Here is a 17,489-nt window from a genome sequence, read left to right as displayed (position 1 = left end):
GGTTAACTGTAGATTGCATGCTCATTAGTGCTAAGGGTAATTAATCTGGCCATTTTAATCCCGTTTCCGTTGTTATCTTTGCCAATTTGTTCTTTAGGATTCCGTTCTGTCATTCTACAGCACCTGCTGACTGTGGATGGTAAACACAATGAAATGCTTGTTTTATTCCCAGTGCTTTACATGCTGCCTGTATCACTTACCCCGTAAAGTGTCCCCCCTGATCATGGGATATTTTATGAGGGATACCAAATCGGCAGAAAAAATGCTTTTCAACAGGTGCTTTACCATGGTTGCGGCATCAGCCTTTGCACATGGGTATGCCTCTACCCACTTGGTGAACATGTCTGCCACTACCAGTACATTGCTGAACCCGCATGATGGAGGCATTTTATGAAGTCCATTTGTAGGTGCACAAACGTCCCCCAGGGAGCCAGGTGAACTCCCAGCTCCCGTGTTTTCCCTTCTTTCTGCTGGTTATGCTGTTGACACACCTGCCAGCTTTTACAAACCCTTTCACCTGTTTTTCCAATTCCTGGTGCATACCATGATTCCTGTACTTGCCTCACTGTCCCCCTTTTGCACACATGTCCATTCAAATGGGCCATGCATGCAAGCCACAGTAATATTTCTGCTGGTGCTATAACCTTTCCCTGGTGCATCCACGATCCATCTTTATCCATACTTCCTCCTCTTTCTTGCCACTTATCGTGGTTGTCAGCAGGTGCGGCAGCCTGTATGGCAATGATATCTGATAAGCTATATCGGTGAAGTGTAACCTGCTCCTTTGCTACTTGTACTGGCATAACCAAGGGAATAGGCAGGCCTGCTGCCTCTTTTGCAGCTTTGTCCGCCTTATCGTTGCCTTTGTAAATGTCTGTCGTTAACTTCTGGTGTGCTCGACATTTAATGACCGCAATTACTTTTGGCACCATCATGCTTTTTAGAAGCTCCTCTCCTTCATCCTCAAATCAAGTCACCATTTTTGATGGGTGTTCCTGCTGACGTGAGAGACCTTCGCATTTCCCAAATGGCCCCTTTGTCGTGTCCCACACCAAACGCATAATTGGAGTCTGTATATATGTTGACCGCCAGGCCCGTTGACAGTTCACAGGCCCTAATGAGAGTACATAGCTCTGCCTGCTGGGTGGAGAAATGAGAGAACAGAGGGATTGCTTCCATAATTGTACTGTCTGTACAAACCGCGTAGCCTGCGTGCCCCGAGCCATTCTGGCCTCAATCGGCTGACCCGTCGACGAACAAGATGAAGTCCGGATTCTCTAAGGGCTGGTCCTTCAAATCCGGGCGTACAGTGGATACTTCCTGGATCGCTTCGATGCAATCGTGAGGGTCGCCGTCTTCTTCTGTTGGCAACAAGGAAGTTGGATTAAGAACGTTACAGCGTTCGATATGCAGATTCGGCTGGTGGAGCAGGGTTGTTTCGTACTGCATTAAATGCGTGTTGGTCAAGTGCCGCATCTGTTTTTGCGTCAATAAAGCAGCTACACAATGGGGAACTCTCAAGGTAAGGGGATGACCCATTACAATTTCTGCCGGGCGCTTAACAGCATAGCTTGCCGCAGCCACTGCCTGTGAGCAGAGTGGTGAACTGCGTTCGACCGGATCTAACCTTTGACTGAAGTATGCTATTGGACGTTGGCGATCACCGTGTGATTGCGTCAGCACAGCCTGTGCGAACCCTTTGGTTTCGTGAGAATAAAGGAAGAACGGCTTCTTATTCTGGGAGGCCTAAAGCCGGGGCCGTCGAGAGTGCTGCTTTCAATCTGTTAAAGCACTCTTCCATTTTCTCAGTCCACTCAATTACATTGGGCTGGTTCTTACCCACCACAACATACAGTTCCTTACTCAGGATTGCATAATCGACAACCCACTGCCAACAGTAGGTTGCCATGCCTCGGAATCGCATCATCTCCTTTTTTGTACGAGGGCGGAGCATTTTCGCAATTGAAGTTACCCTTCCCTTGTCCAATTCCCTCTTGCCGTGTGAAATGTGGTGTCCCAAATACTTAACCCTTTGCTGTACTAATTGCAGCTTGTCCCTGTTTACCTTTTGGCCTTTTCTTGCTAATGCCTGTAGCAGCTGCAGCGTATCTACTTCACACGCTGCTTTATTTGGGGAGCAAATTAGCAAGTCATCCACATATTGTAGCAGCACTGATTTACCTTTGAATACTATATCATCTATGTCCTTATGTAATGCACGTGAGAATAATGTAGGGCTATCGGCAAAGCCCTGTGGCAGAACCGTCCATGTATATTGACGGCCCTTATACGTAAAAGCAAATAAAAACTGCGATTCCTTTGCGATGGAAACCGAGATAAATGCGGAACATAAATCAATTACCGTAAAATGGGTGGAGCTTGCAGGGATAGATGTTATTAACCCCTCTGCACTAGGTACCACAGGGTGAACGCCCTGAATCACCTCATTCACTTCTCGCAAGTCTTGAACAAATCTCAACTTGTTCTTCTGTGGCATTTTCACTGGCAATATAGGTGTGTTACATGGGCTTGAAGTTTCTACAATTATGCCTTGTCCCTTTAATGATTCAATTACCGGCGCTATTCCGGCTTCTGCCTCTTTGTGGAGAGGGTATTGGCGCACATTCGGCCATCGCACTCCGGCTTTGAATTTAACCACTCGGGGCGCTGCCTCAATAATACGGCCCACATCATTCTCATGCCGGGTCCACAATTCTTGTGGAACCTTTTTTAACAGACTTTCTACGTCCCTTGTTTCACTTATAGTTTCCATCAACATCTCACGTTTTAGGAGGTAGATCAACCTCCTCCACCATCCCTCATAACACCTGTTCTTCAACATCACAAATCCACCCTTCGTTATCTGCCAACCTGTGTACTTGCCAATGCAACATTGTTGTTGTGCAGGTCACTGCTGCCTCCTGCAGGCGGTAAACCATAAAGCCCAAATCCTTTGGGTGATACCCTCTTGCCGTGGTTATTGTCACATGCGAGGTTACCCCCGGCAGGTACTTTGTCAATCGTCTTTGCTCCTCCGTGAGCTTAATCTCCATTGCAACCCCTTCTTTACGGATTATTAAACGGCAAATCAATAAATTATCACATCTTTCCAGACACGGAGCAATTCCCTCCGCAAATTTGGCATCATTCCCATCCGCATCATAGTAGATTGTACAATGTGGGGTGTCATAGTAGGTGTGTGCCATTACTTGTGCATTGTCTTACCACATTTGCATATTCTGATCTTCGGCTAAGATTGCATCCAAGCATATGAAAACATCACGAATCGGCTGTCTTGGCAACCTCCACCAGTCGACAACCGGGTGCGGTGTCATCAAAATCATCATTGCTGAGTGTTTTCTCCCGGGGGATATCTACATACACCCCCTTCTTAGTACATGCTATTGTGCATCCTAGTTTCCACAACAAATCTCGACCTAACAAATTTACTGGCGTGGTAGTTGTGAGAACGAAGGCATGCTTTTCCTGTAAAGGTCCACACCTTACTGGTAATTGTGTTGTTGTTTTTAATGTCTGTATCTTACCCCTAACCCGAGTACTTGTACATTAGTGTCGGATTTTCCAACTCCTGGCAGCTTCTTTGCTGCTATGGTAGAGTGAGTGGCCCCGGTGTCAACCAAAAAGGAAAGTTTCTTACCTGAGACATCCAGAGTATAGGTCAGCTCCTCTGTCGGGTTCAATGTCAGCATTGCTCCTTGCAACACAGGTCCACCCGCGTTTTGTCAATACATCTCACGGTCCTGTGTTCGCTTCGGTCCTCTTTCCTGTTGGAACTTCGGTCTTCTTCCCCGTGGGCAGTTCCTTTTCCAATGACCTAGTTCCCCACACTGAAAACATTCCTGCGGCGCAGCCGGCTGTATTCGTCTTTGATCCGCTGCGGTTCTCGAGCTGGTCTGTGGTGGCGTTCGTTCTGGGCCCCTGTTCCTTCCTCCCTGTTTCTGAGGCCGTCTCCCATGCACCACTGGTGGGGGTCTAGGTGGAACTCCCATTCGTTGTCCCCACTGTCTGGCAGCCTCTTCCTCTGAGACTGTATCATCTTCCTCAAGTTCCCAACGTCTCCAATCCTTGGCCTTACCCCTTTCCGCTACTTTATCTAGCGAGACCATCTGGAACACTTCTTCCTTTACCTTCGCTCTTGCGCCTTCCCTTTATTCTTGCTGAGCTGAACATTGGTCAGCTGATGTGCAAATCTCCCTTGCCAGCCCAGCCTGCCATCCTGACATTACATACTTCAGTTGCTTTTTCACTGAGAGTCTGAATCTCTCCATTATGAAGTTTGTTAACACTTGTGGTGGTATATCTGCTTCAATTTGGAAACCCCCGTATTGCTGGAACGCCTGCACTAACCGATGTAGAAACTCGGCTGCCCGTTCCCCTGGGCATTGCTTTGTCTCATAGATCCTATCCCAATCTAGTATGGCAGGTTGCAGTGCCGTTCCGGTTGCATCATACAGTCTCTGGCGTGCGTCCCGCCGTTGTTGAAGAGTCCATTGCGGATCGTCGTCCTCTGGCCATGCAGCATCCTGCCTAGCTGTTCTCCAAACTGATGTGGACAATACTGCATGGCACAATATGCCGATGTCCCTATTTGTACAGCGGTGGGTCCCTATCCACTGCATTTTAACTCCTTTGTCGCTCCTGCATTTCCTTTTAACTCTAAAACTTGCTCTCTCATGGATCTTAATTCATGTTCTTTGAATGGTTGGTATACCGATTGGGCTGGTTGTCCCACTGCCCCTCCTACCCCCGGCACTGCCGGGGTTACCTCCCGCACCGGGAAGGCAGAAGCTGTGGCCAGCAACCCCATACCTCCCAGGTCCGGGTACAGGCTTGGTGTGTTATTTACATATGCAGGTGGGTCACCTGCTTCGATGCCCTAGTCTTCCTGCCTCTGCACTGCAGTTGCAGGGGTGGCATCTCTTCCTACTTCTGGCAACCCTTTAACTTGTGTCTCTGGTTTCAATATTTTCTGTCCTACCATTTTCCTAGCCACTTCATTCACCTGTAAGGCTTCTTCTTCCCACATTTCAGAAGCTTCAAAATCTGGTTCGGGTGTTAACTTATCACTTGCCCGATGCTCAAGTCGAGATGACAAGTTATCTACAATTTCTGATCTTAAAGAGCCCCACCTTGGGAATGGGTGTGGGTTTCCCTTTGTCCACCTGCACCATAATGCTAATTGGGTACATGACCTAGGTCCATATTTTTCGTACATTAACCCCGCGGCTGTATTCGGGGATGGGGCATTTTTATCCAACTTTGGTTTAACCACTTTGCCTCCCATTTTTCCTTGGTCCTTCCTGGAGTGTTCTTGGGCTGGGTCAGGTGTTTTGCCTGGAGTGTTCTTGGGCTGGGTCAGGTGTTTCCCACACCTTCCACTCCCTCAAGCTCCCCTTTGGACCCTGGTCCTTCTGGAGTGCTCTTGGGCTGGGTCGGGTGTTTTCACACCTTTCCACTCCCTCAATCTCCCTTTCCGGACCCCTGTCCTCCCGGGTACCCCTTTTTGATGTGCACGAAACTCCTTTTCCCCTTGTTTGTTCGAGGCGAGGACAGACCGCAGAGAGCAGCAAGCCCGTGTCCCCAGTGCGAGAGAGGAGGCAGCTTTTCTTCCCTTATCTTAAGCTGGCCGGCTCTTTCCTCCTTTGTCTCACCAGGGAAGCTCGCCCCCTCCCCCGATCTGGTTCGCCCCTGCTGGCTGCGCCAATTGTTAAGATCGAGTTCTGTCCACACCGATCTTTAGTTAAAGAAGAGTTTATTACACATCAAACGTATGCGCATATGGAGAGTGGCTGGGAATGTACAGTAGTTCACATAGACCAACTCGAGCAAGCTCAGTTTTAGCTCTGTATTTATATCCTTTAACTTGGCCTTTGCGTGACTGGTGTCCAGCAAGATTTATCTTATGGTACACTCATTAACTATTTCAGTTTCCTGCTGTAGATAAGAAAGTACAAGGTCTCCTCTTTCTTCCTAGCCTATCTTCCACCAGCTAGGTCACCAGAACCCTATGTTCCACCAGCAAGGTCACCACCCACATGTTGTTGTCCCCTATGGGCTGGGAGGCCCAGCTGTGACATTTCACAAGCAATCCTTTTAGCTGAACAAGCAATCCCTTTAGCTGAACAGAGTAACACAACAAGATTATCTTTGTTGGGGATGGGGAGTGATTTGAGATGGTGGTGAGCAGCTGTCTTGAATACCTGGAGGGAAGAATGAGATTGAAGAAAGTATGTAAGGTGGTTCTACAGGTGGGGAAAAACGAGGAATGAATTTGTGGATGTGAGCAGTGATTCGGGATTGAGGCAGTTTCACGAGGATGGGGTTGCTAGTGTACCGCGTGCATCCTGCAGATACTTGGGGATAAAGCATGAAGAGGGCAGAGGGTGCAAGTGCAGAAATGAGGTGGAAGAAGACAGAAAGACCACCTACCTGACAGCAATGGGAAAGTTATCGGCCCATAGACTGCTTCATCAAGAAAGATTCCACTGACATTGAAGGCCTTTGTTTCCACAGCGTCAAGCTGAGCAAGATGTGAGGCAAGGGATCCAGCCCAGAGGGGAGAGCAGTTATCCATTGAGCTGCAGATGAAAGCCTTGTAGTTGACTAGGAGCTCAGGTGTGCCAAGGAAGGACTTTGCATGACAGAGGGCACCCAGTCAGCATCTGGCTTTGGAGGCCAATTTTGAAATGTGGCTTTCCCAAGAGAGTTAATGGCTGGGAGTGAGATTCAAGAGTTTGAGAGGGTTGTTGAGAAGGCAGATGGAAGGGTTTGTGGGTGGGTTAGTAGAGGGGGGGTGGGGGTGGAGGAAAAGAGAGACAGACAGACAGATGTATCTCAGGATTGAAAGACTTGTTCCAATTGTTTGACTAGTTTGTGATTTTTGTCAGGGTCTGAGGAGAGTAAAGATGCTGCTGCCTGTCTGTCAGAGGGATGAGGGATCTCGTGGCAGAGAGTTTGAGTCATAATTAAAGAGATAGCGAGGATTTTTCCAGAGAGTTCGTGAGATCATTGATGAAGATAAGGAATAATATGGGATCTCGAACACTGCCTTGTGGTGCTTCAGCCCTGGCAGGGAGAGGAGAAGGAAAGGTTCTGTTGAGAGCCACACATTGGCTACGACAGTGGAGGAAGTCAGAAATCCAAGAGGGGACTTTGATTTGGATTCCATAGGCAGACAATTTTGAGAGCAAGGTAGGGTGCCGAACTGTATCAAAGGCTCAAATATGTCCAGAGAGACAGCCCTGATATCATAAATGACATTGATGTCTCCATCCATTGTTGGGAGAGTGGAATAAACATGTCCAATGTAGAATGACAAGGTCTGCATCGGAATTGATGATCAAGATGAGGCTGTTGGAGACGAGGAATGATTTTATGTCAACTGCGATGATCGACTCCAGGACCTTGCTAATTATTACCCTGTGCTCACGGAGTGAAGAGCAGGGTTAAGCAATCCGTCACGTCTGTGTGCTGTACGTACGTGTGCTGTGCAACGCACAGCACAGTGTGCGTACGGATGTCTGCATTTTAAAAATTCATTTTCTCAGCAACCGCTAGTCTGATTGACACAAAATTTTCCAAATATGTGCGCTTCCTCTTGTAAAATGTTTTAGCCATAATTATGACTTCATTGGTCATGTGGTACAGATGCCATCTTGGAAAAACCAAAAAACTGTGCACCTCTATACCTCTGAAACTGTTCCATGGAAAAAGTTTAAATGTGGCTCATTGTTAAGTACTCCCCATGGGGAATAAGATATTGTTGTAGATTTCCGCCCGCCGGCATGCGAATGACCGCATCTAACCAATAGCGGTCGCTTCGCCCACCAAATGGACAATCCAGTCGCGACTTTCCGGATCAACGCCGGAAACCAGCCACGGGTGTGTTTTTAACCACACCACAACCTTCTCCGCACTCAATTCGCGCTACAGGGTCCGATCGCCAAATCTTAGATTTACCTAATTATTCGCGTGGGTAGGTTACCGAGAGATTGTACCTCAACGGGACCGCTTGGAAACGAGCCGCTGAAGCAGCACGCTTCCTTTTGGGATAACCGAGCGGGGTATTATCGCGCAGTCCCGTTGGACCCGATCACTTTACCGGCTATTTAAAAACCAACTATATTCCGAGTGCAAGATTGCACCTCAATTAAGGGAAGAGGACGCAACGAACAGGTTTACATTCACACAAGGACATTTATTATAATAAAGCACGTATGCAATTAAACAAGGCAAAACGCGTATGCAATTATGCAAGCAACAAATGCACGACAAAAGAACTACGACCGTCTATACGAAATGCAATGCAAACATTAACAGCACACAAAGCACTTAGCAATTTCCTACTTATTAGACGGGCCCACGGACACACGTTCGCACACTCACACACCCAAGAAATGGTGGCAGAGGCCTTTAATAACGGGCTCCAGCTCGGAGGACAGGTGAGCTGAAACCCAGAACCTATCTCGAACCTCTCCACCTCGTGTGGTTTTCAAGTTGTTCGGACCCGGGCTCCAGTGAGAGCGAGCTGGATCCAATCGCCGTGAGCCACGATCCTTCCCGAGCTCCCGCGAATCCTCCCGCGCTTCTCAACACGTGCTGGTGAGACGAGTCGCCGATTCTTCCCATCGATGCGTCGCTTCCCCGAGGAACCACCTCCAAGAAGAGGTCGATGAGTCGCACCAAGCCGGGAACCAAAATGGAGAACAAAGAGCTCCACGAACCAAGAAGAAGAAGCCACCACTCGCAGCTCGAGCCTAGCGACCAGCTCAACTCTCTTCCAAACAAAGCAGCTCGAAGCAAAAAGCTTTCCCGAGCCAACAGAAGCCGAAGGCCCAATGAACCACCAAAGCAAAAAGCCTCCTCCCGAGCCAGGCCGCAGCCGAAGCTCACTGAGCCAGCCGAAGCAAAAAGATTCCGAAGGCCTCAACCCTAATGCAAGCCAAGCAAGACCCGACGGTCTGCTGAACGTCTCCCCTCGACCCCTTTCTCCAACTCCGCCCACGAACAAAGAAAAAGATCTCCTCTTATCCTTCTCCCGCCCTTCCGCTGCTCCCGGCGTGACTCATGACTCATGCCTTCGTGCTCCATCTCCCGCTCAACCACGGGTGGGAGGGAGTTGTTGACATCATAAGTCACGGGACGGCAGGGTTCTTCTTCCTCTTCGCAGAAGAGGGGGAGGGATGTCTCCATTGTTTGTTCCCGAAATATTAAATCGATCCGCAGCGCATCTAATCGATTTCTGAACATTTAAACTGGAAGGTGAGCTATCTCGGGAACAAGCACTTATCGACATAGCTGACTAAAGGAACCTGAATGTTGTGTGCAATCGAATTCCCAAATTCGTTACAATATGTTAATGATGATGTCATTGGTGCTTTCATTATGGTGTCATAAAATCGACAAGTGCGACGCCTGATCCGGTCGGTATAAAAATAATTTCTCTGCAATTGAAACCGCTGACCGATCCATGCAAAGCTTTAACTAATTGATCAACCACCCATGCGAAATATAGTTTCATAAAAGTGACATCTTCTGTCACTGGTCTGGCAACATATTGTATCAAAGAAAAAAAAACCTTTAAAAAAAAACAGAACCAAGTCCTACTCAATACTGCGCATGGAAAGTATTCTATGAATACCATGTAGTTTGTAAGTAAGCTAATTGCTCTGTAATTGAGGATCCGTTTTTGCACTTTTTTTTTTTTAATGCATCAAACTCAGGACTCTTAAGTCTCAAGCCAGCCACCCTGACCGCTAAGCCAACACCAGGCTTGAAAGATGACCTATGGTAAATGACAGGGTGAAAAAGGCAGAAAGAATAAATATAAGAGCAGCAGAGCAGCTTTTTAGGACACATGAGCTCATGCAGTTTTGTCCATTTACAGAGTCAGAGTCTCGGGTTGTCAGAAACTTTTCCACCGTTTCAGGTGCTAAAGACACAATTCAGGAGCTGGTAGGTACAGAGAGAGAAGGGTTATGGATACAAGATTTTGAAGCAAACACAGAATTGAGGCATTCAGCTTTCTCACGAGCGAAGTCTGCTGTGGTGCCATTTAAAGTGAGAAGGGATGGAAGAGGAGCATACTCTCGGGGTGGGCGTAACCAGACACCACCAGGTTTTGGAGGAGGGAGACGAGGTGAAAGTTCATTCTTGAGATTGGGCAGATGTTGTCTCTCTCCTCAGGGTAGACACACACTTGTTGCAGGCTTTGTGGAATTATGTTCAGTTGCCTTCGGTTGGATTTGCCTTCCAGGAGGAGAATGCAAGTTATTTTAAAGCAACTGCTTCACCACATGATTCAGAGGATCAACAGTGGGAGGATGGATAAGATAACTGAAGATGAGATGGAATGAAACTGTGCATAAGAGAGAGGAAGAATTACCAGGCTGAATTAATGTCAGGGGTCGCAGATATAGGAGATCAGTTCTGAAGTGAGATGGCTGCTTGCAGTCCCTGCCAGTTTGCTTGAGTGAACTGCCAGACTCTTCGGCACAGAGGCTGTTCTCTGAGAATAGCCAGAGAGATGTTGACCTTCACAAGCACACAATCAGAAGAGCAAATTTGGGCAGAGGACAAGCAAGATGCATTGGTGGGGAAGTTGTTCATCACTAAATCCAGGAGCGAAGATTTCCCGTTGGGAGAAATCCGAGTGGGAACATTCACAGCTAATTCCTCCAGAATTGTCGTATTTTCGTATCCTACTCTTGATTTGCAATTGTTCACTGGCTTTAGCATTAATACAATTTTTTATTTTTTTTTAATCACCGACCCTTGGCATCAAAAAGCTTCATGCAGTGCCTATAGAAAGTCTACACCCCCTTTCAAATTTTTCACCTTTTGTTGCCTTATAGCTTGGAATCAATATCTATTGAATCAGACCTTTTCAACCTTTATTTACACATTGTAATACCATAACTTACAAGTAAAAAAACAAATTCTATAAATTTCAGAAAATTAATCAAAAATACAAAACTAGACTATCTTGGTTGGATAAGTGTCCAACCCCCTTATAATAGCAATTGTAAATTAGCTCAGGTGTAACCAATCACCTTCAAAATCACACACCAAGTTAATTGGCCTTCACCTGCATTCAATTGTAGTTATTCTGATTATTTCAGAATAAAATCAGCTGCTCCTGTTGGTTTCCTCTGCTGGGTAGTGCATTTCACAGCAAAGACTGAACCATGAGCACAAGGACCTTTCAAAAGACCTTTGGGAGAAAGTTGTGGAAAGGCACAAATCAGGGGATCGGTATAAAAATATTTCCAAGGCCTTGAATATCCCTTGGAGCACAGTCAAGACAATCATTAAAAAGTGGAAGGTGTTTGGTACCACCAAGATGCTGCCTATATCATGCTGTCCGTCCAAACTGGATGACGAAGCAAGGAGACCGATTAGAGAGGCCACCAAGAGGCCAATGGCAACTTTATGGCCTTTATGGCAACGACTGGTCATTGTGTGCATCTGACAATATTTCAAGCACTCCACAAGTATGGCCTGTATGCTAAGGTGGCAAAAAAGAAGCCATTACTCAAAAATGCCCACCTGGAGTCTTGTTTGATGTATGCATAAAAACCACTCTGGAGATTCTGAAGCCATGTGGCAAAAAGTTTTTTGGTCTGACGAAACCAAGATGGAACTTTTTTGGCCTGAATGCAAAACATTACATTTGGCACAAACCTAACACAGCATATCACCCAAAGAACACCATCCCTACTGTGAAGCATGGTGGTGGCAGCATCATGTGATGGGAATGTTTCTCATCATAGAAGGGAAAATGGATGGAGCAAAATACAGGAAAATCCTAGAGGAAAACGTGCTGCCCTCTGCAAGAAAGCTCAAATTTGGACGGAAGTTCACCTTTCAACATAATGACCTAAAACACACAGCCAAAGCTACACTGGATTGGCTAAGGAACAAAAAGATAAATGTCCTTGAATGACCCAGTCAGAGCCCCGACCTAAATCCCATGGAAAATCTGTGGCATGATTTGAAGATTGCTGTTCATCAACATTCCCCATGCAACTTGACTGAGCTTGAACAGTTTTGTTTAGAAGAATGAGAAAATATTGTCTAATCAAGGTGTGCAAAGTTGGTAGAGACCTATTCCAACAGACTCACAATTGTAATTGCTGGCAAGGGTGCTTCCACCAAGTATTAACTCCTGGGGGGGGGGGGTTGGGGGGTGGACACTTACCCAACCAAGATGTTCTAGTTTTGTATTTTATTAATTTTCTGGGGAATTTTTTTTTTTAACTTGGAAGTTATGGGTTACGATGTGTAAATAAAGGTTTAAAAAGTCTTATTTAATGCAATTTAATTCCTGGCTATTAGGCAACAAAAGATGAAAATTTTGAAAGGGGGTGTAGACTTTCTATAGGCACTATATATCGAACAAACAGTTTCAAATGGAGTACCTCGCCGCCATTAGCACATTGAAATTGCATCAGATGTGGCAATAAATACGAATTGTTGCTCCCGGCTTGTTGTCTGACCAAAGACGTCATTTGCGTTTTTGCTGCCTATATCCCTACACCGTTTGAATTCCGTGCGGGCATGGCAACTTGCGAGTGATTTGTAATACCTGCTCCCACCGGAATTGGTACTCTTCCTTACACACATTTTCATAAAGAGATTGGGGTTGTCCTCCCAACCTGAACTCCCAGGACTGAATTTTTTTTCTCTACATCACCCAAAACCATCTCATGCTTGATGATCCTTGGCACACACTTTGGAGATGCTGCTCAAGTGTGTACCAAGAAAACAAATCGCAACCACTAGTTTTCAACTCATTCCATCCAGCGGTTCTTGAGGGCCTAAAAGTCACACAAACGCACATCTTGAATTATAGTACGGTCATGCCAGAATGTATTGAAATGTGTTATCCATTAACATTTATGTTCGACGTTGTACTTTTGAGGTAGCGCACTTACCTTTAAGCAGTCCATTCTCAGTTTGTCTTTACCCATTTATTAAACTCTCAGATTGATATTTTGCAGGTAGGGTGTTGCATCAATGAGTGTGCCATCCCTCAGATGAGACTTTATGATTGGGAAACCGTCTGCGAGCATTGATTTTTCTGGTGGACATTGAAGATCACACAGTACCTTTCATAAAGAGAAGGCGATTGTCACCGGCACCCTGGCTAAATTCCACATTCCTTCCCCGAATGTCCAGAGACATTGCGTCGGCTGGATAGTTGCACCTCATTAATTATGCAATCAGTCGGCCAAATTCTTCATGAATCCCAGTCCAAAATGCATTCACTCACAACTAATTGATTGTTTTTGTCTCATTACAGGCACAGACACTTCTGACCAAACGCCGCAGCATTTGCCAGAATATGATTTGCACTGGAAACCGCCTCTTCCACCACCTCCCCAGCATCAAACCCCTCCACCTCTGCCCAGTGATACTCCTCCATCTAACTCCCCAGTTCCTTCTCAGCCTGCCTACCCATTCAATCCCCCTCTTCCTCCCACATCCACACCACCACCACTGCCAAAGGAGACGCCACCTCCTAGTCCTTTCAATTGTTCCCAAGGTGAGTGCAGTGCTGGACTGCAAGGATGTCTTATTAAGGGCATTCGACACATCTTGATTATGAAAACTGTACATTGGTGTATGTACTGGTTTGTATCCCCCTCACCACTTTGTGACTTAATTTGTGCAGGGTCTTCTCCGGTTCAACCTCCAGAGGTGCAAGTTCTGGATGAGCAGATTGATGCTGAGAGTCTCACCCTGGAAGACCTGGAGGAGCATGAACGCATTATTCGTGCTGCATTGCTGCAGTCCGAAGGCAGTGATGGTTCGTCTAGCCCTGCACCATTGTCTGTGTCCTCACATCTTGAGAGTGGCAGCAACAGTGTAAGCCTAATGGGTGCGTGCGAAACATGCGATAACTTCCCGTGTGAGGACGACAAAACACCTGGAAGAGATTTGGAGCCTCTCGCAACGACAAAGGAGGATGTTGATGAAAAGAACAAGGAAACTGTTGTGGTTGACGTAAAGGTTGTGGATGAAAACAGCCTGTTGGAAAACGTTGGACAATGTAAGCAAGGTGAATCAGAGAGAAAAAGTCCTGAGAATGAACAGAACTGGCAGCCTGTTGCGAATCACACCCCCGAGAACCAATTGCCTTTATCAAAACCCTCGGGCGAATTAGAATCTCCAGCTTCACCTACAAACCCGTACGACCGTGGTCTTGCTTCCACAACAAAATCTGTTGGTGGACCTGAAATTGAAACCGCCGACCAAACCCTCGAGAATGCAGGTCCCCCAGCTGCTTCAAGTCCATCGTCTGCCTCGAGCCTGCCACATTGGAGCCGGTTTGCAGAAGGTGTTATGCCCTTTCAGGCGACACCCTCGGCCGCACCGACCGGTGTGTATCAACGTTTGCGCAGTGTCCTGCTTCGCTCATCTCGACACCGTGGAAAGCAACTTTAGCACCTGTTCCCAACATTTTCCTGTCGTTTCTTGTGTTCGTTGTCTGCCTCGAGCTCAAACAACTTCCCCCATTTCTTGAGAACATTTCTGATCAATTTTGTTTGTTCCTCATGTACTGCATGTCCTTTTTTTTTTTCCTTTTTTTTTGTGTCCCCCTCATTTTTCTATATCTTCTTATAATTTTTTTCTCACTTCCCTCGCACACTTGATTTACGCAATTGCGTTCACTGTAGAGGGTTAATGGGAGAGAATGTCAGGATTCAGAAGCAAGTGAACTATGACACTGAGTATCACAAATTGACCAAGCACCATGAGATCATCGATCTGATTCTATGATCTTTCTTAGCCAAGCTGGTCATAGATCTCATGCTTGAACATCGCTGGCTGCTTGCCTTGTTCATGTCCAGCAGCCTATGGTTGCTTTGCAAATCCCATGTTTCTGAAACCCAGAAGTGTGTGTGTGTGTGTGTGTGTGTGTGTGTGTGTGTGTGTGTGTGTGTGTTTGTGTGTGTGTGTGTGTGTGTGTGTGTGTGTGTGTGTGTGTGTGTGTGTGTGTGTGTGTGTGTGTGTGTGTGTGTGTGTGTGTGTGTCTGTTTTAACACTATTCCATTGGAATGTGTTGTGTTTCTTCTTCACCTTCCTGTCCTCCACCCCCCCTCCTTTTCTTTGCATTCTCAGCCTGTTATGCTTTCACATTTTCCTCCTTCCAAGTTCAACATGAAGTTCGGGTTTTATACAACCGTTCATCTGACTTCCATATAGTTTTAATGATTGAGACGTTTTATATATATTTTTGTCACAATGGCAATATGTACCAGCAATAAAGCATGGTCAATTTTGGCCATTGTGCTTCCAAGTGTGTGCACAGCTTTAATAAAAGCTTGGGTAAGGTGTGTTTGTGCATCGTTTTAATGAAGGTGTATATACCCCTTTTAATTAAGATGCTGCTAAAGTGTGTACCCATTTAGTGAAGACCCCTTCAGGTTTAGGTGTCGGTCCAACAGGATAGTGCAGGCATAGCACTTATACTTTTGAACTGGTTTTGATTCCTTACCAAACTATAAACTGCTGAATTGGTGCTTTGCATGCAGGACGTTACATCAGTGTGCCGTCCCCTCGGATAGAGATTAATCTCGGTGTCCTGTCTATTAAGTTTAGTCTGAACGTTGAACATCCCTTGGTGTTGTTCATGAAGAGTAGGTAGGTTATTGTCTTTACCCTCAACAAATCCCAAATTCTTCTTCAAATATGGCCTGGCTTGCCACTTCATGAAAAACTGGGAAAATTTTTGGAGCCGTCAAGTTGTAAGGTGTACGTGCTGCTTTTAATAGCGGTGTATAAAGTGAGATGGTTAATACTTGTGTTGAAGTGTGTGGAGTGACTTATTTTTTTCAGCTTGTCTTGTGTGATTTGAGACATCTTGTTGAAGTGGTCGTGTGATGCAAGGGTTTGAAAGACCACCAGCTCTTTTTCATCGACATCTGTGTTGTGGAGGTGGTGGGAAGGAGGGAGGTGTCCTGGGAACGTTGAAAAGGAATCATATTTGCAATTCGTGCCGTGTAAGTAAATTAACCCTCATTCAATGTGAAGGTGCCGTTTATCACTCCAAATACCTCACACAAAGTGCTGTTTTCTGATCGTGTAACATGAGTCGTTAGAGGGTGCATTACATATCACTTTAAAATCTCCGTTCAATGACCTGTGGTAAAAAATATGGATTCCTCATTATAGAAATTGTATTGAAGTTATTAATATTCAATGCACTCGGTTGTAGTGTATTGCAAACTTTGTTGTGAGCGAATGCAAGTTTCATTGGAATTTAATTGTCGAGTTGAGGACTGCTGAAGAGCTGGGTGCATCATTACTGGGGCATAGCTATGCTGCTGATGCTCCATGCTTGTTTGCGGAGGACTATGATCAGTGTGCCAGCGACAATCGGATATTGCAAAAGACGGTATGATATGTTAATGATGCACCAATTCCTGTTTGCAGGTTTGTCTTTGTATTACTATCCATCTGATGGTCCTCATATCCCAATCGATTGCCATGTCACTTTCATGGTGATTTTATTTTTCATTACATGCATGCTGAAGCTCATTAGGACTTGGTCCCCTCAAGCCCATGAAGCAGCCTGTTGCAAAACCTGAGCGATCTTTAATCAGGAGCATGCAGTCCAAATTTGCGTTTATTTGAAAGGGTACTAGCAGAGCACACAACCCCCAACCCCCGGGTGGGTCACATTTGTTCATTGCTTACTGAAAAAAGTATAGTTTTTGGCAGGAAAAGTATCGTGGCCGAATTTATGAAAGTCATTTAAGAATTAGACACATGTGGAATCGCTAATCGTGTGAGCATTACCCGTTCAAAGTTAATCGCCAATCACAGAAGAGTGATTATTATCTAATGCGGATCAAAACCAAATCACGAGCGTTTAAATAACAAAGAAACTTGTACATGCTGTTGAGGCCTTGAACCAAGCATTAGGCAAAAATGGTATAGTTAGAACTGCAGTTGAACCCTCATCTACTCCCTGGCAGTTTAACTTAACTTCAGAATCGCTATGGGCCAAATTTATGAAAAGCGTTTTGCGAGCGTCTTCCTAACACATGCCGAACTCTTAAACACTGACAAAAGCATCATTGTAGTGCACGGCTAATCACCCGTCAAAATAGCAATTTGCGAAGGCAGATTTACAGCTGATTAGTTGTGAAGGTCTAAAGCTAAAAAGTCAATTAGCCTGTTAAACACTGCATGTCTCTCCAACATCCACTTGAAATGATGCATTTCATAGAATCGCAGGACCACGGACGATTGTTGGAGGGGATTCCACACATTGCTTCTCATCGTAGGTTGTTCCAAGTTGTCTTGCACTCGATTCAGCAATCAACCAAATAATTCCTTCAAGAGTCCAACTCTGGCCAAATTTGATAATGTCATATTTCTCCAGAGGATTGCATTCACCCTCGAAGATTCTCAATGCACGTCGGTGAACTGCCCTATTCCTTTCCTCTTTTGCCTCC

General features: G+C 45.8%; 1 protein-coding gene across 3 annotated transcripts in view; it reads left to right on the top strand.

The window, feature by feature from the left end:
* ZCCHC8 (zinc finger CCHC-type containing 8) overlaps positions 1-15,362 on the top strand; it is a 139,257-nt gene extending 123,895 nt beyond the window's left edge. For all 3 annotated transcript variants that reach the window (XM_085878501.1, XM_085878500.1, XM_085878499.1), the window contains 2 exons: positions 13,325-13,567; positions 13,697-15,362. In XM_085878501.1, coding sequence (XP_085734627.1) covers positions 13,325-13,567; positions 13,697-14,469 — 1,016 coding nt within the window. In that variant the 3' untranslated portion in view covers positions 14,470-15,362. The remainder of the gene's footprint in view (positions 1-13,324; positions 13,568-13,696) is intronic.
* The last annotated feature ends 2,127 nt before the right edge of the window (positions 15,363-17,489 follow it).

The sequence above is a fragment of the Eptatretus burgeri genome, chromosome 4 (genome assembly GCF_056783735.1).
Source record: "Eptatretus burgeri isolate ZD-2024b chromosome 4, Ebu_testis_v1, whole genome shotgun sequence".
Lineage (NCBI taxonomy): Eukaryota > Metazoa > Chordata > Myxini > Myxiniformes > Myxinidae > Eptatretus > Eptatretus burgeri.
Note: the sequence above shows the minus strand (reverse complement) of the source record. Positions and strands in the feature narration are given on the sequence as shown.